The sequence below is a fragment of the Oryza sativa genome, chromosome 7 (genome assembly GCF_034140825.1).
Source record: "Oryza sativa Japonica Group chromosome 7, ASM3414082v1".
Lineage (NCBI taxonomy): Eukaryota > Viridiplantae > Streptophyta > Magnoliopsida > Poales > Poaceae > Oryza > Oryza sativa.
Window position 1 is genome coordinate 16146515 of NC_089041.1, and position 27980 is coordinate 16174494.

At 39.3% G+C, this 27980-nt stretch overlaps 4 protein-coding genes across 4 annotated transcripts; 3 read left to right on the forward strand and 1 right to left on the reverse strand.

Moving 5' to 3' along the window:
* Positions 1-682: 682 nt before the first annotated feature.
* Positions 683-2272, forward strand: LOC9266315 (uncharacterized). Its single transcript, XM_015790160.3, has 2 exons — positions 683-1017; positions 1936-2272. The coding sequence occupies exons 1-2, from the start codon at positions 694-696 to the stop codon at positions 2107-2109; spliced, it is 498 nt and encodes a 165-aa protein (XP_015645646.1). The 5' UTR covers positions 683-693; the 3' UTR covers positions 2110-2272.
* Positions 2273-9093: 6821 nt separating this feature from the next.
* On the forward strand, positions 9094-12112 carry LOC4343156 (uncharacterized). The gene is made up of 2 exons (XM_015789885.3): positions 9094-9486; positions 11596-12112. Exons 1-2 carry the CDS (start codon positions 9163-9165, stop codon positions 11770-11772), a joined length of 501 nt encoding a protein of 166 aa, XP_015645371.1. The 5' UTR covers positions 9094-9162; the 3' UTR covers positions 11773-12112.
* Positions 12113-16710: 4598 nt separating this feature from the next.
* Positions 16711-21566, forward strand: LOC4343157 (uncharacterized). The gene is made up of 9 exons (XM_015789459.3): positions 16711-16816; positions 16921-17168; positions 17286-17359; positions 18082-18162; positions 18383-18475; positions 19340-19459; positions 20104-20175; positions 20386-20463; positions 21225-21566. The coding sequence occupies exons 2-9, from the start codon at positions 17036-17038 to the stop codon at positions 21414-21416; spliced, it is 843 nt and encodes a 280-aa protein (XP_015644945.1). The 5' UTR covers positions 16711-16816; positions 16921-17035; the 3' UTR covers positions 21417-21566.
* A 1206-nt stretch (positions 21567-22772) lies between these two features.
* Positions 22773-23531, reverse strand: LOC107281615 (protein ALP1-like). Its single transcript, XM_015790488.3, has one exon. It carries the CDS (start codon positions 23529-23531, stop codon positions 22773-22775), a length of 759 nt encoding a protein of 252 aa, XP_015645974.1.
* Positions 23532-27980: the final 4449 nt, after the last annotated feature.

Here is a 27980-nt window from a genome sequence, read left to right on the forward strand (position 1 = left end):
ATGCTAATTTCATATTTGTTGGGATCATAAAATAAATACTAGGCAAAGTATATTATTGAAGACCGTGTAAAAAAATATAGCCTTATAATTTACGCGAGAGAGAGAGAGTAGGGCCTGTTTGGGGGAGCTTCTAGCAGCTGCAGCTTCTCTTAGAATCTCCAGTTGTCAGAAGCTCCCTAAACAGTCCAGCTTTTTACCTAGATTCTGAGAATCTGTAGTTGTAGAATCTGTAAAATGAACTAGGGCCTGTTTGGGGGAGTTTTAGATTCTGAGAAACAGCTGGTTGGTAGCCAGCCTCCAAGAATCTGGAAAAGCTGGGTTTTCCAGCTTCTGGCTTCTAGTTCATTTTCTGGATTTTACAACTGCAGCTTCTCAGAATCTGGACCAAAAGGCTGGACTGTTTGGGGGAGCTTCTGATTCTAGGAGAAGCTACAGCAGCTAGAAGCTCCCCCAAACAGGCCCCTAGAAGCCTCCAGATTCTTAGCGGCTAGCTTCTCAGCAGTTGCTTCTCAGAAGCTTAAACTCCCCAAACAGGCCCTGTATTTCCCGATTTACTACTCAAATAAAAAAAATCTATGAATGGACTTGTAGGTTTGGGATGGATTGGGCTTAGGCCCGCCCTACTAATTTCAAGTGGGCCCAACACGTCCAGATGAAGGGGCCCACCCACCCAAAGTTGACCGCGATGTTACGATGGGCCTCCTCTCGACGGCGGCGGACGCGGCGGTGGTGCTCTTCTCCCTCGCCGTCGCCGCCGCGGCGCCCCTGATCGACGCGCAGGCCGTCCTCCCGCGCCGCCTCTTCCCGGCGCCCCTCGTTGGGCTCCACCGGTGGTACGCCACGGAGTTCGGCGACTACCTGGCGGCCGAGCCGCCGGGCTTCTTCCGCGGCCTCGTCTGGCTGGAGCTCCTCCTCCACTGGCCGCTCTCCGTCGCCACCCTCTACGGGGTGCTCGCCCGCCGCCCGTGGGCCGGCGCCACCGCCCTCGCCGCCGGGGTCTCCGTCGTCACCGCCATGGTGAGTAGAGTCGTCGCGACCAATTCTCTCAGATTCAAGTCCATGTTCGTCAGTGCCTTTGGTTTAGGGGGTATACGTATTTATATTTGGTATTGCAAGAAGCTGAGGTCAAATACTCAAATTCATGCTTTTAGCATTTGCTAATTATCTGAGGATTTAGGCCAACATGGGGAATTTGAAGAGGAAGAAGGGTACAAATATGAACTGGGTGATTGGTGAATTCGTTTTGTTAACTCGGTTTATCTTCGTCATTGCGACGTTGGGGTTTACGTAATGGAAGTTCCATTGTCAGGACTCGCAAGGTTATGCTTGATTTGCTTGTCACTAGACTTAGCTCAATTTTTATCTATAATTACTTAACATACGAGTTCATTTTTTTTCTTTGGGAAATATCCTGATAAGTTCTAATGTTCTACACACTGATGGGATGGGCGTCTTTTTAACAGTTGATGGTTGCCTGTCATGATGTGCCCCAGCGATCTGATAGTAATGTTGACATTCATCGATGCTATTGATGTCGTCCAGTGCTCTTTTAATACGCACAAATAGATTGAAATAGTTTGAGCAGTAATTTGTCTCGAAGTTAAAGTAACATTTTTCCTATTCTAACTTAATAGGAACTTTCCAAATTTTTTGTTCGATTTTGTCTTCATTTAGAAGTAGAACTTCAATATGTGAAGAACTCTCCATAATCCTAGATATCTTTCAAAACTATAAGTTAGCTTGCTTCAGAAATCTAATAAAATAGCAATGGGAGAATTTGATTGACAAAAGGGTATAAGAAGAACAGTTACTACTTACTATAACATTACCTTTTCTAAGTTAGAATCATGCATTCGCACGTTGATTGATTTGTCTTTTTTTAACGATCTGTTTTGAATCTTACCTTGTCATTAATCTTGACTTTAATCGTTTCAGTCTGCAGTACTCGGTGAGTTTTTGGTCTCAGGGCGAGCAACACATAAGCTGCTTCAGATGTATGTCCCTTTTGCTGTTCTTGCAGTCATTGCAGCTCTGCGCGGACTGGTCGTGTGGTCTTCGCAGGGTACTGGTTTAGCACCTGCACCTTCTTCTCAGAAGAAGAGGCCCTAAGGATTAATTTTATTTCTTGATCTTGCGGTAAATTTGTTTTTTGGTTATAGTCAATCATGTATTTCTTGCTCGCGTGTATTATTTACAGCAACGTAAAGATCCTCGTGAATGTTTTTGAACAATCAGTGTCGTCTCCAAAAAGGCAATGTTCCTACTTATCTTAGTTCTTTGAGAATTTACACCTTTTCAGCAAGCGGATCCAGCATACCTGTTAGGTTGAGAACATTTCTGTGATTATAGGCTTATATATAAGACTCTTCCTTTTATTTTATCCACTTTTTAAGCTCTATCGTTTCACTTATTCTTATGTCTATAAGCTAAAATTTAAATTTTGCAACTTAATTTTGGAGTTGATTTTGGTGTTTTTCATCATAGTTTATTTTACACAATTTGTTTTGGTATCACTAAGAACACAAATAAAAAAAGTATTACCCATTAATTATTTTTTGATTGCTAATAAGTTATGCGGATAAGCGTAAACATAAGCAAAGCGATGAGGTTGTTTGTGAGAATCTACAACTCGTACCTCTTTGCGTAGTTTCATTTAATAAAAGAGCTTCAGGACTTTGAGTACAATATTTACTCTTACTATATTAATTTTTATGAGAAAAGGTTAATCTGGTTTACATAGTAATTCTCTCTTTTAATAAGAGCAATGAGGGATAAAAACGGTGCAGAAACGGATGGAAACCACGTTATCGTTTTCGTTTTCATATTTTTTTTGGAATTGGAATCGGAATCGGAAACCCCGGATACGAAAACGGAATTAAATATTATTGAAACCGAAAACGGAGTGAAAATGAACCAGCGCGGATACGATAACGAAAATTTATCGAAATACAAAAAACCTTCAAAGCGAGCTTCAAACTTCGATGGACAAAAACTTCAAATAGACGGCAGGGGACGAGACGACATGAGATCTAGATGTGTCGCTTCGCCGCCCGGCTCTAGAATCTTCGATGTCGAAGCCGCCCGGCTCTAGAATCTTCGATGTCTTTCTCAGTCCCTCACTCTCTACTCTCTAAGTCTCTAGGTTACGTGAGGTATTATAGACTATGGGAGGTATCATACTGAATAGGCTGGCCTGGGGAGGTATTATGGATTATTTGTATTTTATGCGCCTGTAACTTTGAAAATTCCGAAAAAGTTTTTGGAAAGTTTTCGACCGATTCTGAGTTCCAACGGAAACTGCTTTTATCATATTCGATTCCGTTTCTGATAAAATATTTCTGAATTCGTTTCTGTTTCCGAAAAATTCGGACCGGTTGATTTCGTTTTCAAAAACAAGCTTGGAAGCCGGAAATATTCCATACCGTTTTCATCCCCGGTGGTGCCATGATTACTAGCGGCTTATGTAGTTATTTCTGAGGTTAATCAGACTTGTTCTTGAAATTAGCTTTCCTTTTTCTGAGCAAAGATAGAATGCCTGTTTATCTTAGCAAACTGGGGTATACCATAATAGAATCTCTTTTTTATCTCATCTGATAAATTATCTAATTTCATACGGTGCCATTCTATTGCAAATCAGCTGTGAAATCCTACCTAGCATATGCATAATTGAGTCTGGTCGAAATTTATCTATTTCGTTTTTAACTAATTGACTGTGTAATCAGAGCAGTTTGCAATGGTTTGACAGCCCCACGGTCAATGGATACAGTTGGCATCTCAACTAATGAATTTAAATGCAATAGTTTGACAGCCCTACGGTCAATGATACAGTTGGCATCTCAACTAACGAATTTAAGAAACGTTGAATGAAACTATTAAAAAAAATCAAGAAACATAAGCTGTGCACATCTACCTATCAAACCATACAGGGAAGCACCATTCGTGTCGTTAGAGTTGTGAGTGTACGACTCCATTATTACGGTTTAAATCCTAATTAATGTTCAGAGACTATGGTTGTGCATACCATTAGTTGGTGTAGAAATTGCAAGTTATACTTTGTAAAAAAAAAACATCAAACCATATGCACAGCTTCCGAGTCTTAACTCCTTTGCCTCAACCTCAAAGCAATAGCAGATTTGATTCTAGTGCATTCTATTTTTTTTTCTTGGAGAGGTAGTGTAGTGCATTTGTTTATTGTTTTGTACATCAAAACATGTCCTTTTTGAAACAAGAGTTAAACTTTTAAAACTTGAACATTAGTATCTTCTGAAACATTTAAGATTAGACTAGATACGCGCTGCAAATCTCCTAATCCTGCTCCATATCCGCTAATCACGCTCCAAATCCCCAATCTCGCTTTCCAAAAACCACGCTTTCTTTCTCCTCTGAAATGTATCTCTATATATACACGAATCGAGTTGGTGTGCAACTGTACATACTCGAGCAGGCAGAGCAACCAGGCCATCAGATATCTCCACGGTATGCAAGATTATTCAGACATGTTATCTCAGTCTTGCTTTATCTTTCTCATTAGTATTTGGAATATAGTGTTATCCAGTTTTTGTGATATATATATATATATATATATATATATATATATATATATATATATATATATATATATATATATATATATATATATATATTGTGTCCAGATCATTGGCATATTGGATTGTGCGGCTGTCTCGGTTGGATGACTATGCTCTCTTTCTAAAATAAGAGTTGAAACTTATCGGATGCGTGTTTATATTCTTGATGAGGGAATGAACAGGGGTGATAACATTTAGGTCTTAATCAAACTATTCAGTAAAATATTTATTAAAATTATGGCAGTCATTGTTCTTGCTACTTCTGAAATTGTCTTCGCATAGAAATGGCCCCAACGAATCTAAACCGAAAGAGAACGTATGCACAGTTTGGGCGCCGTGCAAGACCTGTTGCGCATGCAAGACCTGTTGTGCATATGTAAGTTAGTTGATGAATTGGTTAGACTTAGTAAGGAATTTATATTGTTGTGTTATTGACTGCTTGTTTGTTTCAGAAGGTTCAAGTACTTCGACGATGTTGAGTTTGATGATTGCAGGGTAAACTGAACATTTAGTGTTATTGTCATGGTAGAATGGTAGATGCCTAGTTCCTTGCCGAGGTTGATGGTGACAGACAACCCTTCATATTGATGGATGCTACTGTAAGTTTCATTATTTCAATATGAAAAAATATAAACAAAATTAAATTAAATATGATTGGTACAATTGTAGGGCTTGAAATATGCAATATGATCGGTACAATTGTAGGGCTCGAAAATGGAAGCAATTATAAGTAAAGAATATGCTACAAGGTTTAAAAATATTTTGATCGAAGGATAGAAATATACCATACATGGTGTTTACTTCCAACCTAATTCATGGGAACTCAATTTTCTGGGAATTAAAAGGGATTATGATTGTTTTTTTCTCCAAACATACTATAGTTGAGTCATATAATCTACCGCTGCAGTTTTCTCTCTATCCCAAACAATGTAATGATATGCCAGTACATTGTAACAGTGTAATTTGGGATGAATTTTCACGAAATTCAATGACTTGCCAAATAAGACGTTTGTGGGTACGTTTTTAGGAATTGTAGCTTATATTGCTGAAAAAAATGTTGAATTGTGTTATTGGTAATATACCGGCTTACAATATTTTACACGATGACACCATCAATGTCAATAAAAAAAATTGTCAGCCAGCATATCAACATTTTCAGCATTATAAGCTCTATTCCTAAAAACTTACCACAAATATCTTATTGATGTTATGACAAGTCACTGAATTTTGTGACTTAAATATCGTGTACCACCCACACGATATTAAGATCAGCTGTGGCCTGTGGATGGTACTCAACCACCACATATATGTTCCTGTATGGACACCATCTGCACAAGTAAAATTCAGACCAAACGGTCGAGATTTATTATTGGACTTGTTTCCTCGTGGCTATGGGGTATTCTTTTGTTAGGAGCATAGATGGTTGCAATTAGTTCTTCAAAAGGAAATTGAACAGGAGAAAACACACCGACCCATAGAGTCTGGCGGGCAGCCGGGCAGAATTATCCTCCATCTCCATTCTCCACGGAGACCCGCTTAACTAGCATTGGGGGTCCAAATTTGATGTACATTTGCGTGTTTGAAGTCTAGCTGGGCTATGATTACTAGATGAATGACAATCTTTTGTTCCTATCATGTGAATTAGTGATTATATGCCGATATATTGATATGTGTTATATTACATTTATGATATGAGATGTACATGCATTTTTAAGCGGGTACGAGGAGTGATAAATAATTCCCCCAGAGGGCAGGGATGGGAATCATGTTTCCTCAGTTTGGGGATGGGGAATTTTCCAACCAATAGGGGTGGGCTGGGATGGGGATGTATCCCCCGGCTGGCAATTCTGCATGAAACTGTCTCATTGTTCCTTGTTGTGGAACTCATGAGTCATGAAGTCTAATGTAGTAGCATATACGTGTGAGATTCTATATAACAATATCATCGTATGTAGTGGGTGACATAGCTTGTAACATAAGAATATTGTACTCGTTGTTACGCTCATGAAACACCTAACAAAGTAACATATACATATGAGATATTATATAACTAACACTAAAAGGAGTTCTCGGGATTTATTTATGTTTAAGAAATAATTGAACCTTAAATGCATGTTTGTCTATCTGGTCATCTCCAATATAAATAGGGAGAAACTTAAATGACTTTAGAAGATATTTCGTTGCTTTTCCATTGTCCCAATTGATTATGAGTCAAGCTCTAAATCTTAGTACAAAAGCGATGAGAAACATGTTTGGAAATGAATTAGAAGTTATAACTTAAATAGTACAAATTAAGTCTTCATGCCAACTTTCTATGAGTCACTACAAGACAAAAAAATATTTTAATATACCATAACTACTCCTTCAACCAACTTCCAAACTTAAATTGTTGCAATTAACAGAAGCATTATTTGCGGTAATGATTAGATTGTTATCCTCAAATGTTTCTCCCTCGAGTTTTCCAATAGTCTTGTCTACAAACTTTAAAGTCTATTTTGTAGTAAAGACTTTCATATTATGCATTCATATCAAATTACACATGTTGTTGTTTGTATATATTAAAATTTTGAACCTTACCTAGCTACTCATAGGCGCAAACTCGTTCTTTGGCCAGAGGAGATTGGATTTTCACTCTATAAATGGAAATTTAAAAAGTTGATGATATCAAAAGTCAAGCATAAAGTAACATTATAGTACAAACTTAATAGCAATATTATTTCGTGCTACATGTTCAACAAAAATATTATTTCATGCTACTACCATAGAAAATTATGATAAAAAACTAGTGGACTTTGCTAATGATTATTTCACCTTTTTACAAGCCCGTTAAGAGGGGACTTGTGCCCCCATGTTAAGTAAAAGGGGCATGTACCCTTTTTTTCTAGCTAATTACATTTTTTTTAATATCAACTTAATTAACTAATAAATATATTCAGATTACCTCTCGTACCTTCAGTCTTTCAACATCAAATAACCACCAATGAATAAAGTAAAGTCCCGATAACTACATCATATCATTGATTTCCTCCCACTCATAGACCCAACAAAAATTAGTGTAGAACTGGTATCCTTAAAGCATAACTAACATAATGTTACATTGTTGAACTGCAATAAATATTAATTTCGTATTTAACAATAGGATGCTTAGAGAGTTCAGATCATTCTACTTTCAAGTTCAATCCAATTCATCCTGCAATGCTTGCTTTGCTAAGTAGTTCCAACAATATGTAAATTACTCATTCAGAAAATAACCCAAGATATCTATATTGAATTGTAATGCATAATTGCGACAACGTGTGATAACAAGATATTTGGATCTTGCATTTGTCCAAGGATATATTGACAACAGATCGGCATACCTCGCAACCGTGCTCTGAAGGGTATTAGTGTGATGGCTAGAAGAGCTCCTGGTTATTAGCATAGTTGTGCTAGGACTTCTTAGCTGATGCTATAGTTTGTGCTTTTGAGTGGTTGTTGCTTAGACTAAGAGTCGATGACTTTGTGGTTTGTCATGTCATGTACATATTATGTTGCTTTGATTATTGAATTTTCAATGACTATGATTCTGGACTTTAATGTATTGCTTCAATGTTTGTAGGAATTGGCTTAGATTTTCTGGAACTTTGATGTTTAACACGTAATGTTACTGATCAAGCTTTTTCAAATTCACTGGGACCTTGTAGATGACTAATCATTGCACCATTCTCCATTTATAGCATTCAAGTAGCTAATAATGTGGTTCTGTCATTTGTAGTTTTGTACAATGAAGATTGAAGCTTGTGGAGCAGCTGAAATTTAATTTATCAAACAATGCTTCTGTCCAAGCTTGTGACGACCAAGGTGCTATTATAGTTATCTGCACAGTGAGGACTGAATCGGATTTTATTAACCATTCTTGTGCTTGCATTGCTTCACCATAACTCACCTTCTTTTGCATGATCATAATGTTACTCATGTCTCTGTATGCCGTGAGTTAATTTTGTGTTTAACTAAGTCAAATATTGGTATTAGCATTAGAGCGGTATTATTTTATTTTTTACTATGATGTTCTATTCAATTATTTTGTTTGTTCTTGTTATTTAATAAGGAGCACTATAAAGATGTGATGTAATTATTGTGTATTAAGGTTTTCGATACAACAAACAAACACTCGATGCCTATTTAAAATCATTTTCCTTAGTGTTTTTGAATTCATAAATATATTTTTTTCTCTCGTTGTAGGACACCCAATTAGTAGAGGAAGAAAAAAAGGGTAATCTAGTCCAAAAAATAATTTCAGCGTATTAAAGTGGTAAGTAGTGACACGTTTCAAATACCTATCAAATTATAATGGCATGATGATTTTAAATACCTATCAAATTATAATGGCATGATGATTTCAAATGGGTGAATTATAAAAACCATCAAATTAAATTTATAATGGGATGATCCAATTAATCCTTTCCCTTATTAAATTTGCTCGAATTTTGGACATCTGTAAGTTAGTACCTCCTCCTTTGACGGACGCGTCGACCATTTCTCCTCGTCGAGATCTCTCTATCTCTCTCTCTGCTCTGCTCCACCGGGCGTCGCGGCAATGGGGGTGGTCTCGGCGGCGGCGGACGCGGCGGTGGTGCTCTTCTCGCTCACGGTGGCGGTGGCGGCGCCGCTGATCGACGCGCAGTCCGTGCTCCCGCGCCACCTCTTCCCGGCGCCGCTCGTCTCCCTCAAGCGGTGGTACGCCCGCGAGTTCGGCGACTACCTCGTGGCCCGCCCCCCGGGCTTCCTCCGGGGGCTCGTCTGGCTCGAGCTCGCCTTCCTCTGGCCGCTCGCCCTCGCCACCCTCTACGGCATCCTCGCCCGCCGCCGCTGGGCCGCCACCACCTCCCTCATCGCCGGCGTCTCCACCCTCACCTCCATGGTAACTCACGCCCCCCTTCGCTCCCTCCCCCGCTGTCTCTCTGCTTCAGCGTTCGAGTTCATGTTGGTTGGGAGTAAATGGGTTGCTTCTGCATCGGATCTGCAACGCGCAGAGGGTTGATTTTATTTTTCATTTTTATGGGAACACACAGACCTAATCTCAGATTGATAATTTTATTTTAGAACAAAGTAATTGTCGTCCTCATGGATTGCCTAAGCTCACTTGTTTAGAGGGTTCGATGAAATTGCTCTATATTGTTTGTTGATCTGGGTGGACCAATGAAATTTCTTAAGTCCAACTCAATGCCGCGCGAATTGCTTTTTGATCCCATTTTAGTTGGTACTATTGTTTGTGTTTGTAAATGCTCATAGTGCGCTCCAAACAAGAATGTAGATATTCTTCTGTTTTATTAATGCCCTGCTCTGAAGCATTGAGTCATTCAGAGTGGAAATGATTAAAAGCTCGACTGATTTGAGCCTTAATCTTTCCATCCAAGGATACAATTTCTTTGTTTGTTCTTTTGGGAGTTGGGCATGGTTCTAATATAGTAGTCATGACACCTTGTTATTGGGCATAGTTTTGACTTTTGACAAAGCAATATCCAAATCCCCATCATAAAATCTTAACTGCAGTCGGCACTTGCTGAATCCCTACAGTGATGAGCCATAATGTTGGAAGAAATAATTAAGAGAACTACAACGTTCATTTATTGCATTGTTACATATATTTTGATAACGCTGGAAAACAGACGATTTGTCATTGTTTTTATAATTTAAATGTTCCTTTTGCTTGTAAGGTAATATTTTGATTAGATTTAGCGCATCTCTAATGTAAGAAAACATATAAAAGGTGTTTGAGTTTTTCTTTTTAAAAAAATTCTGATGATAAAAGAACTTACCATGCCAATGTGGGGCACGCAATCTATCTAGAAGCATGCCATGGCATGGTAGCTTAAGCAGAACACAAAGTTCTCTCTTGTTTTTATCCCATCCCAAGATACCGGAGAGTCTGGCCTATAAAATAGAGAAGCATGTAGCCCAGCACTTATCACCATCCACCTAGCAGCTCTGCCCAGATCCACTTTGTGTTAAGCCAGTTTATTACCATCCCAACTATCCACTCAATATATTTCATGTACTATGGATGTATTATCTGAAACATAATTACTTTTTTCTGTTGCGTTAATTAATTGTTTTATTTACTGGCTTCCATGGTGTGTTCACTTTACATGTCAATTTCACTTTCTGCACTCATAGTTGAGGATTTACAGTCTGTTTGATTAAATACCCAACAGGCCAACACATTTTCTTTGGTCAGTTTTTCCCTTTCAAATATACATACAATTTGTGACTTCTTATTACAAATTTGTCTTAGTTTCAAGTTTACATAACTGGTCATAGATTCACAGTGCAGAAGGAAAGAAGATTAGGAACAGAACAGTTAATGCTTGCCCGAACATTTATGTACAATCAATTCACTTTACATTTTTTAGCCCACCGAGCTTCTATATCCTTGTTTATCGTTAAGGAGCAAACTGTAGAAACGCCAGAAGACATTTGTTACATGAACGTTCAATCGCCATGCATGCTAAGTAACCTCAGTCAATGTCATTCCAGAATTCAGTCTGAGTGCCCTGAATGCTCATTGATGCCTCTTCTTCAATGCAAACTGCAAATGGATACAAAAAACAGGACAATATTGGTTACATAGGTCATGCAGTAATCAAGCATATCCTATAAAAAATTATTAGAAAATCAATTCTGTTTTGGAAGAAACAAAAAGATATTTTAATGAATAGGCATTCTTCTAATTTTCAGCTTTCATTATCTAAAAAATTTCTCCACATGTAGAATGAATTATATAATTTATATTTGATTCTTTTTAACATGGTTCTTTGTTCTGTAAATTTTATTTTTTATTTTTTATTCTTTATTATGGGTTTTTTTTTCATTACTATTTATGTCCTATTTTGAATTGGGTGCATGTGAGTGCATCCTAGTGGGAAGCATCAGATATTTTTCTAGCTCGTAATGAATGATGTAATGTCATCTACTTGTACTAGATCATTGTTTTGACATGTTTCATAATGTTTGTTTATAATCATTTCAGTCAGCAATACTTGGAGAGATTGTGGGCTCGAAGAAAGCGACACTAAAATTGCTTCAGATGTATGTTCCTTTTGCCGTTTTCGCTGTCATCGCAATTTTGCGTGGACTTTGCTCGTCTGCTCCGCGTGGTACTGCTGGTTCATCACTCGGACCTTCTGCTCGGAAGAAGAGAGCCTAAGATGCTGTTCCTGTTTACCTTACGTCAACAAGTGCCTTGAGAACCACTCATTTTTTTCATCTGATCATCTCACCGAATGCTTACTTTTTATGAAGAAGGTATCGCTGATGATGTTGGTCGTCTCACAATTTTCCCCTCGGAGCTAAAGCTTGTAACATCTTGTGCAGATGGCTTCGAATTACTAGTTTGTTTTTTTTTTCTTTATAAAGGATTGCTGTACTGTGGGCGTGTCACCAATGTAAGACTACGCGATGTTATGTATTCCGTCCATAGATGTAAACTTCCCGGGAGAAGTTACTATTTGGGAATGAAAATTTAGGAGAGTGGTATTTGAGCACTAGTAGTATTTTGGTAGAGTGGCAAATACTAGTAAATTCTCCCTCATACGGCATGCATGTATCCATCTATTTTGTACCAAAGGTAGTAACTTTCCTTCATCTATTTTTTACCAACGGTGGTAACTGACTAACCGCACGGCCTGATAATTATTACTGAGAATAAAAGAATTGTTCTGTAGCAAACTAGCATTCCAAGCTTGGATATTTTTTTTAACCATAATCCATCCACAAATAATCTGTTCAGCAGAGAATCATGTTGGAGGAAGTAGAGGCGTGCTGCTTAGTTTGTGAAAGAAAACTTTGGATCCTTATATGCTTATCCAAATTCGTAGCCAGAGATAGCAAAGAATATTTTATTATTTTGGAATAGAGGAGTAGATATCATGTTAGTCTAGATCAAGGTTTTCTTTGAAACCTATCATCTCTCTTTTTTTGAAGTACTAGATAAAATGCCCGTGCATGGCAACGGGTGAAGTTTATTTTAATCTTATTATTGTTATATGGTTTAGTTAATGTGAAATTCACTGTGGGAGTTCGCTTAGATATATGTTTTTCTAGAAAATCATAAGCTGGAGTGAGGAGTCCGATCGTCTCAAGTTAGCATGCGAGTTTTTTGAAGTTTATTTTAATCTTATTATTGTTATATGGTTTAGTTAATATGAAATTCACTGTGGGAGTTCGCTTAGATATATATTTTTTAGAAAATCATAAGCTAGAGTTAGGAGTCCGATCGTCTCAAGTTAGCATGCGAGTTTTTTTAACAGATTTCTTATATGATTCCTTATGTATTACCAAAAGTGAACGATCTTAAAAACCGACTCAAATACGAATATTTATTTCTAAAAACAAACGAATTTAAAAACTGACTCATACACAGATGACGTACCAAAATACCAGCAAAAACATCTTCAATTTTTATAATAGTAGAGATATGACATGGTTGATTTTTTAATAGTTTGTTTGACTATCATAGAAAATCATCGTAGACATACTTAAAAGATTTTTTTATGACAGATCTAGTGATTTCTTTTATTTTACTTAACTAAGTAATTGAATAAATAGTATTGGTCAAATTTTTTGAAGAAAAAAGAATAAAATATCAACTGCGAACTGTAAAATTCTTCTTTCCAAATAAAATTAGGTTCTTTGTTCAAGGGGTGAAAATGGTCATGAAAATTCCTGACCAAGCGAGCGTCATTTTCGTATAAGGGATTGGCAATGTATAAATTTTGTTTTTCTATTTCTTTCTGTATCGTATTAATATCGACACTGAGTAGTTTAAATGATAATTATCGATCGATCGAGCGTCGTTTCCGAAGAGATGCTACCGATTCCGACCATTTTCACCCCTAGGGCTGCAACTATATAGCCACAAAAAAAACTTTTTTCTTGAATTTATTTTTGAAATTTGTTCTTTCTCCACTCTCTTTCTCTCTGTTCGTTTATTATTTATTGTAAACCAGACTCTCAATAAACTTGGACATTTAACTATTTGCTACTCATATGTAACATATGATTTCATGGTTTCTCATTTTCTATTACATGTGGGTTCATATAGTTAACTGTCAAATCTAATAGTGGCAATCAGGTAAATATCTCCAATAAACCAGCCGAGAGCCCTGAAAACTCATCTACTCGCATCGGCCCCGCGCCGCCACCGGAGCGACAGCTTCCGTCGTCGCTTCGCCTTCGATTATCCCCATCCCATGCAAAGGCTGTAGCAGCGCTCAAAGTTGCCCATCTCAAATTTTAGAAGTTTTACAATATGATATTTCGGAATTTTTGACCAAAATTTAGAAGTTTTCGTCCAGGGGTATTTTGGTCACTAGGACAAATTTGTAGACGGAGGCTAACTGGACGGAGATGGTATATTATAGAAGTTAAGCAAAATGCGATGGCATATTAGAACTTGACAAATCCAGTGACATGTTATAAAATAGGGACAAAATCAGTGGCACAATGGATTCTCTCTTTTACGGTTGTTCACTTAACTACTTATCTACTATGGTGCAACATTTTTTTTAAAAAAAAATCAAATCTTATACTATAAATCCATATCTTACACATCAAATTACATACGCTTATAATACAAATTTCAAATTATACAATGCACTATTCGCATTTTATAGGAGAAATATGGAAAAACAAATTTATTACTTAATTATGAGAAAAAAAATTAGTCCAAATTAACATATATTTAAAAAATAAAAAAAAATGAAAGAATTAGGAAAATAGCAATATAGTTATATACATACTGATCATCATATATCATGCAGTGAGAAAAGGAGACCATGATCGAATGCTTTATTATTGAGCAAAATTGATGGTATTATTTTTATCTTTTTTTAGCCAGATCTATCTAACCATAATTAAGCAATCCGTGTTAGTAGAATTTTGTATCGTCCTGTATCAATATATCATGAGATTATTAGTAATAGCTAAGTACACCGACCCAACCATACTGTGCAGAGACGATAAATGGGATTGGCATATCACGAGACTATTGGGTAATGGACAACTTATCATTAATTGTGCTGTAGAAAAAAGTAAATTACATTTTGTACTATGTATTCTTAAAAGTTTTCAAATTATATCATCCTTTAATAATTCTTCTCATTTACACAAAATCTAACTTTACATTTCAATTTAGACCACCGCATTCTATCCATCTCCAAGTCCGGTTACTCTGTAACCATATCGCATACTAACTCTCTCTCCTTTTTTTTCCCCTTCGACAGTTGGGAAATCGTCAGATCTAGCAAGGAGGAGACCGGATCTAGCGTCTATGCTCTTCATCGGGTCAGCTCCTACCTTCCCGGGTCCTTGCAAGCCCAACACCTCCGACCTCAACGGCGACCATAAAAATAGCGTGCATGAAAACAGGGGAGGAGAAAAGACATGTCGGTGACTAGAGGATGCGGCTGCACATGCAAAGGCGGAGAGGAGGATGTGAGGAAAGATGGTGGCTCATGGAGAAAGAGCGGTGGTGGCGGTGCGTGGAGCGGCAACTAGTGGTTACCGGAGGTCTGAGGAGTTTGCTGTCGACAAAATTCTCAACCGAGTTTGTTGCATTTTTTTCTCTAAGTATTGCTGATGTGTGGGCCGCAGTCATCGTAAAGAAATAGCTAGTTTAAAAATAATAAAAAAATTGAGATAAAGGTGGAGTACTCGAGTAGGGACGAAACGGTTCGAAAACGGATGAAAACCACTTTTATCATTTCCGTTTCCTTATTTCTTTTGAAATCAGAACCGGAAACAACGGATACGAAAACAGAATCGAATATTATCGAATACGAAAATGGAGCAAATATGGTAACGGGTATTTATCGGACTATAAAAACTTAAGCTGAACTTCTCAAATCAATGCAGATGAGCTTCTCAAATCAATGAAGAGATATAGTTCAATATCTTTTCTAAAACAATAAATCAATATTTCTATTTTTTATCAATTAATAATAATACAACTAGTTGTACACTTTATTTTCTTGGAAAAATAAATTATATTCATCCATAACTGCAGTTATAAGTACTATGGCACATAGTATAAATCTAATTATTTAGAGTTGAAAAGTCTAAAGCTAAACAGCTGCATATGAGAAATACTTCGTTTCCAATTTTGAGAAGAAAAAAACTGAATGTGTTTCCGAAAAGTTTCCTACTTCGTTTCCGACAGATAGTAGCATTATCATATTCATTTTTGTTTCTGAAAAAAAAATATGTATTCTTTTCTGTTTACTAACAGTTTCATCCATGTAACTCAGGACATTTAGGCGGTGTTCGTTCCTGTGGGTTCCCAACCTATCTCACCTTGTTACGTGGCCCAGGTCTTGGTCGTTGTAGAGGCGACGGATGCTCTATCTGGCCACTACCCACCAAGAAGTAGAGATAATCTCCATCACATTGGAACCCGATGGTGTCCCCCATCCGGTTCTCCAGTTCGCAGGAGAATGTGGTGTGGTTCGCCTCTGGCTCCGGCTCAGAGGCAGAGCACGGAAATCCAAGGGAACACACCGGCGGCAAATCGAACTCTGGTTTTTATTTTCTTCTGACTCCACGCAACAGGGACTGGTGGTGGTCGACGTCCTGGTCCTGTTGGAGGAAGGCATGCAGAAAATCGGGCGGCGACCGCCTAAGGATACTCACCGAGTATGGTAGAGGCAATCATGGTAACTACCAATTTTCCGCGTATACGCTTTTCAAACTACTAAAGATACACGTTTTGTAAAAAGTTTATATAGGAAAGTTGCTATAAAAAATCATATTAATCTATTTTTAAGCTTTTTATAGTTAATACTTAATTAATCATATGATAATATATCGCTCCGTTTTCCGTGTGAAGGGTTGGGGTTCCCGGCCCTGGAAAGAACACAGCCTAATTACTTCCTCCGTTTCACAATGTAAGTCATTCTATCATTTCCCACATTCATATTGATGTTAATGAATCTAGATAGATATATGTCTAGATTCATATATATGTCTAGATTTATTAACATTAGTATGAATGTGGGAAACACTAGAATGACTTACATTGTGAAACGGAGGGAGTATTTGCTAAACCCTCGTGTGTTAATACGTTGGTAGCGTAAAAGAAAGAAAATCTGCCGTCTCGTCTGCTCCGCTCATCTCGCTGCTGAACAGGGGAGGGGAGGGGAGGGGAGGGGCGCTGATCTCCATCTCATCTGGCGAGGGGAGAGGAGGTGATCCTGGTGAGCATCCACATCCTCTTTCTGATTCATCTCTCTCTCCCCCACCGGGACTACTTTAATTTTGCTTGCGTTCGTTCGTTCGTTAACCCTAGCTTCTCTTCCAGATCTGGAAGAAGCTCTTCTCTTAATTTCAGAGAGAGCCTTAACCTTAGTAACAGTTTGTTTGTTCCCCGAAAAGTTCCCAAGTTGGATCCGCCCATGAATAATCAATAAAGCGAGATGGACGAACCATCATCATCATCATCATCATCATATCCATCTTCCTCTGGTGGGAAAAAGAAGCGACCACGCTCTCCTGGTCACAGCGATGAGCGTCCAGTGCACACAACCCAAATATACACAAGCAGCCTTGGTTCGTTACTCTCCTCGTCCAAATTTAATCGAACAATTGAATTGTTTTATGTTCGGTGATGATTATTGCTTTATATTTCAGTTACCATAAAGATTTATTATCTGTTTGATGATGCAGAGGACACCCTTACGTTCAGTGATACCATGATTGCTCTTCAACTGATGCGCACACAATTCCCAAAGCTAGAGAAGGTTTGCACGCACTTTGAAGGTTAAATTTCATATTCAGTTCTTGTCAAAACTTGATTAATCTGTCCAGTTTAAACTATTTGGTTCAATATGTTTTGATTGCCTAGATAGTTGTTTTCTGTAATTCACCCGAATTGCATCCAGTATCCACATAACTGCTGTATGATTTGTCATTTTTCACCAAGTGAATATCATCTCTTGTTTCATATGTTCTGAACTTGATATCTAATTGAGGTACTGGTAAGCAACTAAACACAGTTTATTTATACCTCTCAATGCACATATATGAATGATAGATTTGAGAAACAACCAAGTTAAGTTGGCTCAAGTGAGTCACTTGAGAGTTGAGACTCTAGATCCCTCAGTTGTGCCAATATGCTGTAGGTCAGGTGTAAAAAAGCACCTTCCCAAGAGATATCAGGCGCAAAAGAAACAAAAGTTGTTATGAGCTATATACAAGATTTAATGGAACCAAAATGAAAGTTGGGTTGTTATACTCTTTGTTACTACAAATAACTAAGACAGTCAGAGATTACAGATTTTTGCATTTTCTTTCAATTTTTATTATTAATATCTCTCTCTAGCTTTGTATTGCTAGGATAATCAGTGTCCAATTGGGCTTTATATTGAGCTTTTATCTCTCTCTGGACTAACATTTTTTTCTTAAGAGTCATTGATTGCCATTTGTGTGTAAACATTACATCCTGTTTTATATTCACTTGCAGGTTGTGACAGAACCATTCATTTTGCAGTCACAGTTGTATAGTAGTGTGAAGGACAGGACACAAGTTGATAGAGACCTTGAGGTTTGTCTTGAATTAATGTTATCATACCTTTAGTGTAGCATTCTAGCATGCCTATTGTAGATGCAGTGGAATCTGTCTTGCCTTTCTATTGTTTTCTAGCAGTTCTTATTTGAAATTTTGAATGTCTTTCATCTTAAATTCAGCATAAATAATAGATGATCAGTCATCCTCATACTGCACAAGAGGTTCATTGAGAATTTAAACCTTTTTTTGGCTGTAGTCCTTGAAGAAAGACAAAGTATTGCGTGTATTCAAACTCAATACTGGGCAGGATGATCATGCAATCATGTTCATGGATGATTATCTGAAACAGGTATCTCTTAGTACTGGTTTGGCATTAAACATGTATCTAACATTCTGTTTTATGCTCACCACCTGCTGCTATTACTGTAAAGGCGGAGTAGTCCTCCTTCCGTCCCTCCTCCCAGTGCACGCACAGAGCACACGCTAGAGATAAAAAAAACAAAAAGGCCGGCACATTCCCAGTGTTATTGGCCTGTTGCAATGCACGGATTTGTTACTAGCGCACACTAACACCAATCTAGTTTGGTGAAACACCATGCATCGAAATCGACATCATGGTGTTACATGGCATCATCCCACCATTTGCTATGGTAAAACGGTACTCAGGAACGTGTTTTTTAGCCAACCAAGATATTGTGCCTGTGTGCCAAACTTTCACATTCAAGAGTGCACTTCTAGAGTAGGTTAATGTCATCCCATTTTGTCTCCCTTGTAGAAAATTTCAACTCCTGCATAAACACTAAGAATCTTTATATCTAAGACAAACTAACGATATTCTGGTGAGCAACTGCACACATAAACAGTGATGGCTGTTGCAATACAGTATAAGTAGAACTGATATCGAACAGTAGTTACACACAAAATTTCTGTACGCTTCTGAATCTTGAAAAATTTTACTTGGTGTTGTGGCCATGTCCTTGGGAATTTAGCTTAGATTTTTAGTTGCATCATTTGTTAAGAAAATTGCTTGTTAATATGTTATAGCTTTATTCACTCATAATAAAATTTCAGTTTTATCTGTTCAATTCTAACTATCCAGGAGGAAACAGATAATTTACCACATTAACTTCATACATAATTTATCACATTAACTTCATACATTTTTACTTAATTTTTTGGTTAATTTGTTTCTCTGTACACTAAACATATGCAGATGGCGTTGGCAGTCAAGAGGTCAAGGGGTAAGGACCAAGATGGTACTGAAGTTTTTGGGTGGTTTGAGAGATATGTTATTCATTTGAAGCTTGAAGTTAGCATTGATCAGCGCGATCTGGTAAATTTCTGCCATCACACAAGGAGAATTGCTAGTTACTTCATATAGACAAATTTTGTGTTAACCTTTTGTTTCTTTCTGGCCATCAACATTACTGTTTATAGTGTCAAACCTAAATCCAAGTTTTAATATATATAGAACTTCGCTATAATCTGCCACAGAATATTTGGATTTTTTTTTCTATTCTTGACCTGACATTTTGACTTAGCCTATTGTTTTGTCATGTGCTAGGATTATTTGGGATGAAACAGGGTGAAAGGAAATAAATTGGATTATAATAGAGGAAAGAACAGAGAATGGCCCTGGACCTAAACGGCGCGATGCTCTCCGTCGAACCGAGAAGGCAGGGCCGATGGGCACTAAGATAAATCTTAATCTAATGCCTCACTGACCTGAGATAGGATCCCTCCTTATATAGATGGAGGACTCCTTAACCTAATCCTAACAGACCCCGACTCTATCCAACTGAGATACGTACTTATTGTGAGGTTGGGATATCGTTCCCATTGGGCCTAGGACTCCCGGCCCAAAGCCCATGACATGTTTCTCAAGTAAAGGAACACGATTAACACTTTTCACATCAAAAGATATCTTACACTAAAAATCTGTTAAAGATATCTAACATCTTTGGTTTTGTGTTGCAGTTTTCTCTGTTATCACTTGGAGGTGATGTAACTGACAAACATATCACATTACTGATGAATGCTGGTCTCTTAGTAAGTATTGTCATTGATGATGTTATGTCAGAATAGAAACGACAATAAGGAAATGATATTGAAAACTCTATACATGAGAAGAATACATGTGATGTCTTCACTAGGATAATTATTTTCATGTTTGTTAGTCAAATATTAACTACACATAAATTTAAACATAATTAATTTTCTTGATCAAGCATGCTTACTGTTTATACTATCTATTTTCAGACTCGCCAATTAATTGATCCAAACATGTACTGGTTTTCTATACCAAGTATTGGTCCCGTCTTGAAAGGCCTAACCCAGGTTTGTGTTTTCTTTTTCTTTGTTCAATGGTGTTTGTTGATCTTAATGCTTGCTAGCGTAGCTTGTGGCATGCATTCATTCATGCATGTGTATCGGTGAGGTAGCACTTAATTACATCTTTCTAGATTAGCTTGGTGCAGACCAATTTATAGGACCATGTATCATATATGCTGATCATATTAATTGTTAAACCTTTTGCACTAAGCAAGGAAAAATACACACAAGTTGTTCCATATGTTTCTGTTTTCTGTCCTATGGAAAAATGGGGTTAGGCTTGAGCCATTTTCGACATCCTGGGTTTTGCATATCGAATATCAGGATCAGGCATTGACCTTTGTAATATATACCTACTAAGGCATCACGTTATTTGCAATTCCATTGGGCAATATTGACCTTTGTTACATCTACCAAGTAATATACAGGCGCATTTGCATTCAACGTAGCTTTGATACACATGATTATGATCCAAAGTTAATTCAAATACTTTATTCATAACTACACAAGTTGAAGTCGATGGATCCCTTCAGTATGCAGTCCAGCTCTTTTTTGTGTGTTTCTAGATGTCAATAAATAAATGTTCATAATTTTTATTTATTTCTAAATCTCTGTTTGCAAACACGGATATCTTTCCCAAACTGTGGTAACTGAACTCTTGAGAAATTCCTGTGTTCTATATAGGACCTCAACAGAATTGTCAAAGTTGCTTGTAGTAATAAAAATAATTAGAAATTTTGACTATTTGAGTTTCTCATGGAGAGCAGGGAAGGAAGGAAATTCTTTCATTATTGAACCGCAAGAAGTACAAGGAGATGCTACTCTCTTCACTGGAGAAGACAAGATTACGGTTTTCACCTCTTGATGTGCGCTTTCACATTCGCGACTTAATTGGATCTGGGCACATAAAAACAGTTCAAACACCCACTGGTTTACTTGTTCGCATATCAAAAGATTGATAAATTCGAGTTTTTATTATTTGTTTGGTTATCTGCTTCCGGCCCTTACCTTGTGATACCTGCTTTAGTTTTCTGCTTTTATTTGCCAACATGAAAAACTTCTGGTACATCTAATAGAATTCTTGGATGCCCCTGATTGTTAGACCAAAAGCCTGAAATTGTCAAATCTGTGACTTAGCTTAGTAATTTCACTAGCTCAGTGTTTTAAAGTTCCTCGTAGAATCATAGGACTGAACTTCTGGATGAATAGCCAAAAAAAAAATGTTCGATATTTTTAGGACTGAACTTCTGGATGACTAGCTCAATATGAAGTAGGGCTGTCAACGAGCCGAGCTCAAGCGAGCTGGCCTCTCTAGGCTCGAGTTCGGTACAGACTCGAGCCGAGCCTCCTTAGCCTTCGAGTTTAGAGTTGAGCTCGGGCTCAGCTCGTTCTGAGCTTCGAGCCTCTTGTCGAGCTTGTCAAAAGAAGTTTAAAAAATCAACAGCCGGCATGCATACTGCTCTGTTACAGCACACATGCTACATGCATACTAGTAGTAGGAATAGCTTTTATGGGGACTTGGGTTTGAGAAAAGTAGAGCAGGTACTACTCATTTATTGGCCCTGTTTGGATCCAAGGGTTAGAGTTTGAGGTTAGAGTTAGTTTCTAGCTCTCAACTAACCCTGAACTAACTCTAGCCCTAGAGGTGTTTGGATGAAAGGGCTAGATTGACAATAAATATACTTTTCCAATCATTTGGCTCCTTTCCAACCGGATTTGATGTGGCAGACTCATGTGTGGCCTCCTCCCTCTCACAAATGACACAAACAAATCATATTTCAAACCAAGCATCCGAAACACGATAAATTTTATTTGTCTGTACAAATGAGATATCACACTCAACATACACGATAGGTAGTTTAGTCCATACAAATTAAGCTAGACAAGAAAAAATTACACTCCATAAAATAAAGCTTGAGCATTGGGTTATAATTTTTATCCTCATCACAGGCATCAAATTCCCTATCCGCAATTCTGCTCTCTCGAATGAAATTATGAAGAGCCATACAAGCAACAATAATTCTAGTTTGCTTTGCTTCTGGAAAACTTGGCATGTTCAACAAGATCCTAAATTTCATCTTCAACACTCCAAAAGATCGCTCTATGACATTCCTAACTTTGGCATGTGCATGGTTGAAGGTTTCTTTCATACCTTGTGGCGGCGGTCCATCGTTCCATTGCGCGACATGGTACCTTGTACGTGTGTATGGTGAAAGGTAGCCCGGCCGGTTTGGGTACCCCGCATCAACCACATAATACTTCCCAACATATTGTGAAAGTGAGGCACACAATGAGACTTAGATGAACAAGTGCAATTAAAGATTGTTGCAAGATAGTTCAAGTAGCAAACCTTTGAAAACTCTCATGTCATGTGCCGAACCAGGCCATCCCAACAATACAAAGGTAAATCTCATGTCGAAATCACAAACAACAAGCACATTCTGACTGGTTTCATTATGCCTGTTCAAGTACGGAACCCTCTTACTCTTAGGCACCACAACATTCACATGTGTCCCATCTATAGCTCCTATGCAGTCGTTGAAGTGTGGCCAAAATGCTGGATTTTCCAAGTTTGGGTGCACCTCTGAAAAAGTTGGGTCCTTGGGTACAATTATGTCATGAGCTAACCTAAGGAGGCATGTCAAAACTCTATTAAATGTCCTGCTTATTGTCTCCAAAGACCTCCTTAAACGGTTCTCAGCCTGTCTAACTGACTGTGGTGAACCAACAATCCATAAAAACATAGCAAGAGCCTCTATAGATGTCATTTTTGTAGTGGACTTCAACCCATATGACTGGACCAAAGTATTATGTAGCCTGTTAAATAAAGGTCTCTCTACCCTAAACATGTTGTAGCATTGGGTATCTCGGGCTAGTGTATCCATGACCCAATCCATACCAAAATCTCCATTGACCCTCTTAGGTAGTTTCACAAAATAGTTATCAGAGTACATACCCAAGATAGGAACCAATTGCACGATCGAATTCTCTGCATGCACCAGATTGTTGCGGCACATCGATATAATCTCATCCTCACTTGTGCTGCCTCCATCATCTTTTGCTTCCTCAACCATAGGGCCATGATCTTCTTCCTGCTTCAACACATGTAAAAAATTGTCAACACTCGAAAATAATATACAGATAATAGGTTCAACACACACCGATAATAGTTTCAATACACAGATAATAGTCTCAACACACAGATAAATAGTTCAACAACTGACACACAGATGATAGGTTCAACACACAAATAAATAGTTCAACAGACATATGAAAGCAAGACATCAACTACTCCAAATTGTTGTCCCTGCACCATTTCTTGAAGTAACCCAACCTAAGCTCAGGAGTTAATTGGCCACAGAAGAACTCTCTTTGATACTCTGTTTCGAACATCTTGGACATAGCATAGACAGATTCAATGGTTTGCTCTACGCCACACTCAAATGCCAGCTCCTGACACCTCTTGACTGAAAATGCAGCCTTGTCACTTGCACGTTTCTGCATTTGCTTAGTGTTGACTATGACAGCTTCTTTGAAGGTACTGGCTATGTCTTTCACAATCTTCACCATTGGGCTCTTGCTCTTCTTCATTGGACTGGACAAAGTGCTTGTAGTGCTACTTAATGGCCTCTTGCCCTTTTGGCTCTTGCTCCTCTGGCTGCTTGTACTACTAGGTGTTGGTTGAAACTCCTCGTCCTCTTCCTCTTCCTCTTGCCCCTGGTCCTGACCATAATCATCTCCAGGCACAAGGGTTGTGCTTCCATCCACAGTGTACCCTCTGAATAGTTGATCAAGCAACTCCTCGTTTTCTGGAGGACCCCATTGCAGCCTCTTTAGTTATGGTTTCTTCTGCAGCGATAAATAAAATGGATGAGCACATATGTACTATACTAGTGCACAGATAACTGAATTACATGCTCATATAACCTAAATTACAGAGTACTGTACTATCATAAAGGAAGAGTATAGTTTATACAGCGCACTGTACTATCACACAAATAACTATCACAATTCGTGTTGTGTTTACTAAGCAAATGTTTTTATAATAAGGTTCCTCGTCAAATTTTTGCCTACTTAATAGCAGAAAGTTAGTAACTACAACAGTAAGTCAGTCCTATGAGAGATCAGTTCATTGGACAATTTTTCGCCCACTGGAGCTAGCAACACTGAAATTGGGCAAGCACTGTACACAATTTGAAACAATTTGTAACTAGGAAACTGAAAAATAGAATACACAGATTGGCTGCTTATACCTCTGTATGTGTTTTCCAGAACAAAGACTCAGCATCAATGGTTCCATCTGGTAACCTCCCCAACCCTGTGTGCGCTTGCAAGTATCGCCAGAAAGAGTGGGTGGTTTTCAGTACGAGTATTTGGTTCTTCACCTGGCAACGGGTATACACCAACCCCCTTCTATACCCCCTTCTATCAAGTAAGCCGTCGACGATGGCTTGGTATCCTTCACCACTCATTTGTGCACCATTATACGTTCCTACTCTACGCTGCTCAATGCACAATTCTAACAAGCAAGCATTATTAACTTCATTCCATTAGGCTCGACTAGCTTGGCTCACCGGGGGTCCGCCGGAGCTCGCAAACTCCTCCACGTCATCCTCCAATTCTTCATCTTCATTGTTGAAGGGAGCGTCGGAGCTGGATGCTTGCCCACGGACGGCACTCCTCGGTGCCCGGGGACGCGGTAGGCGCTGGCCGCTGCCACCGGCACGTACCGCCGTGTTGCTGTGCTGGCTCCGGCGGCCAAGTGCCGTGGCGGCCGAACTCGAGTGCTGCCAAACGCCTCTCCCCGAAGACAACCCGCCTGGGAAAGCTCCACCATTTCCTCCTCCGCGACCAGCTCCTGCCGAGGAGGAGTTGCCAAAGTTCAGTTGCCGAGTCAGATTTGGAGTCGCCCTTCCGTCTCCGACTCCGGCACGCGGTGGGCGATAGGGAGGGAGGCTGGAGCCCCTACCGCGGCCAGTGAGGAGCTCGTCGTCGTCGCCCTGGAGGAAGGCTCCGTACATCCCAAGCCCCGGGAACCCCTCCGCCGCCGGCGCTTGCGAGTTGAGGTCGAAGCCGGCGCCGACAGAGGAAGCAGTGGTAGGGCCGCTCGCCGACGGCTGCGAAGCCCACGCGCTGAGGTTGTCGAAGCCATCTCTGTCCATGCGTGGTCGGCAGCACAGATTGGTGGAGGCGGCGACGCGGATGGTCGGAGGCAGCGCGGCTCGGGGTGTGGCGGTGGCGCTGAGATTGGCCGGCAGCGCGGAATAGTGGAGGCGGCGGCGCGGTTGGACGGAGGCGGCGCGGCTCGGGGCTGGCGGCGGCACTGAGGTTGGCCGGCGGCGCAATTGGACGGAGGCCGCGGTGCGGGTAATGGGGGAGGCCGCGCCACGCGGATCGGGGACGGAGGCGCGGATTAGTGGTGGTGGCGGTGTGGATCAGGGAGGCGGCGGCGTCCAGCGAGAGGATCCCGTGCGAGATGGGGATCCGGTGCGGGCAGCGAGAGAGAGAAAAGTGGCTTCTATGGTAGGCCCCACTCAAACTAGCTCCAATAAGCACCTCTTGGAGGGGCTAGTTTTTTTGGTGGGTTAGATGCAACTAGCCCCAATCTAACCCCTCATGTTTGGATCCTTTAGGGCTATTTGAGCCCCAACTAGCTCAAACTAACTCTAACCCTTGGATCCAAACAGGGCCATTAGCTGTTGACATTTGCTTCACTAGCTTTAGCCTTCCACCGCGAACGACCGCATACTAGTACTAGTTCCAAAAGCAAGTAAAGCTAAGTACTGGCAGATTTGAAATGGGCAAGGAAAGATAAAGGCACATGTGGGCAGCTTCCTAAGAATTGATAGGGTCGACGAATAGCTCGAGCTCGTTCGACAGAGCTCGCGAGCTTAGAAACAAGCTCGAGTTCGGGCTCGAGTCTATACGAGCTGAGCTCAAATCGAGTCTGGAACGAGCCAAGTTCGAGTAGCTCGCGAGCCTCGAGCTTTTTTGGCAGCCCTAATATGAAGCATAAATTGGAAGGGCACACGCGCAGCACAAAATATCATATGTTTTGCTATAATGGCTTTGTCGCCATTGGACAGCGTCATTTCGTAGTTAGGGATTTTAGAACGCAAAATCTAAACTGAGAAGCCTCTTGGTTTAGTCTTACAGTTAGACACCACTGAAGCCATTACTCTACTGAAAATATAATACTAGTCCATCAAGCAAATAGGAACCACATATGCTTCAAATAAAATTCAATTAAACTACTCATCCGATCTACGATCCGGTTACATCGTTGTGATCGTAACAATTAAATCTTTATAACAAGATCTCACATGATTATATTATATTTTGATGAAAAACTATAAATTACTTTTAAATATATTTAAATTACTTTTAGATTTCATTAAATTACTTCTTAGACATATAAAAGTAAATTCAATAAAGTCTAAAAGTAATTTACATATATTATAAAAGTAACTTAAAATAAAAAGAAAGTAACTTTGTCACGACATTAGAAGTAAATTCGTTGTAGGGATAAAAATATGACTCTATCTAGAAATTAAATTTAATCAACACATGTAAGTTTAACAATTTTTAAAAGTAACTTCAATGTTAATTGGAAGTAACTTTTGCATGGTTCAGAAGTAACTTTCTATAAATCTGTTTTAAGCATTGATAGTTTTTTTTTCCTTTCACTTTTGTTTTTGTTTTTCATGTAGTATGAGAAAAGAAGATAAAATCTTTGATGGATTGTAAATAACATTGATGGAGTAACTAATGAGAATTAATCATGTATAAGATGTAAAAGTTACTTCCCGATAACTTCCTAACATTGATGGAGTAATAGATTACTTTTAAATTAATAAAATGTTTGAATATATTTAATATGGATCTCGTTTTGTCATATATTTTCAGTGGGGTACAATGATGCAAATAGATCTTAAAAACAAGGTAAAATTTGCTACAGGACAACCAAAAAATGTGTAATTATCTAGGAGACACTGCAAAAACGTGTTTCTGCTGTAGGACACCGCAAAAAATTGGTAATTAGCTGCTGGATACCCGTGGAATTATTTTATTATATCCGGAAGAATTGGAGAGAGAAATAGTTGTGTAAATACGGTTCTACCCTTTGATTTTTTTTTTCTTTTTCTTTTTTCTTCCTTATCCTTCTCTCCCTCTCTCATTCTTTCTCTTCCTCTCTGCTCTCAACCGCCGCAGGCGCCACTTCGCCCAACGTTGTGGCGCTCACCCGCCGTCGCCGCTCCGCTCGCTGCGCTCGCCCGCCGCCTCTCCTCCTGCGGTACAGCGCCGCCAACCACCGCACCCGCAGCCACCGGAATGCACCGAACAGCCGCCTCCGCCCGCCGGCGCCGCCGCCGAGCCTCGCACGGTCACACGGCGGCGCGACGACGCAGCAGAAACTTGCGGAGGGAGGGAGCGGCGACGGGATGGGCACTGAGGGAGGGAGCGCGCGTGGTAACGGCAGCGCGAAGGTAGCAGCGGCGACTGCACTCGAGGGAGTGGCGTTG

Coding starts and splice junctions, on each gene's coding strand:
- LOC9266315 (XM_015790160.3), top strand. CDS start 694: ATGGGCCTCCTCTCGACGGCGGCGGACGCGGCGGTGGTGCTCTTCTCC. Junction 1,018..1,935: donor TCTCCGTCGTCACCGCCATG/GTGAGTAGAGTC, acceptor TAATCGTTTCAG/TCTGCAGTACTCGGTGAGTT.
- LOC4343156 (XM_015789885.3), top strand. CDS start 9,163: ATGGGGGTGGTCTCGGCGGCGGCGGACGCGGCGGTGGTGCTCTTCTCG. Junction 9,487..11,595: donor TCTCCACCCTCACCTCCATG/GTAACTCACGCC, acceptor TAATCATTTCAG/TCAGCAATACTTGGAGAGAT.
- LOC4343157 (XM_015789459.3), top strand. CDS start 17,036: ATGGACGAACCATCATCATCATCATCATCATCATATCCATCTTCCTCT. Junction 17,360..18,081: donor AATTCCCAAAGCTAGAGAAG/GTTTGCACGCAC, acceptor ATTCACTTGCAG/GTTGTGACAGAACCATTCAT. Junction 20,176..20,385: donor TGATGAATGCTGGTCTCTTA/GTAAGTATTGTC, acceptor ATCTATTTTCAG/ACTCGCCAATTAATTGATCC.
- LOC107281615 (XM_015790488.3), bottom strand. CDS start 23,531: ATGGTTGAGGAAGCAAAAGATGATGGAGGCAGCACAAGTGAGGATGAG.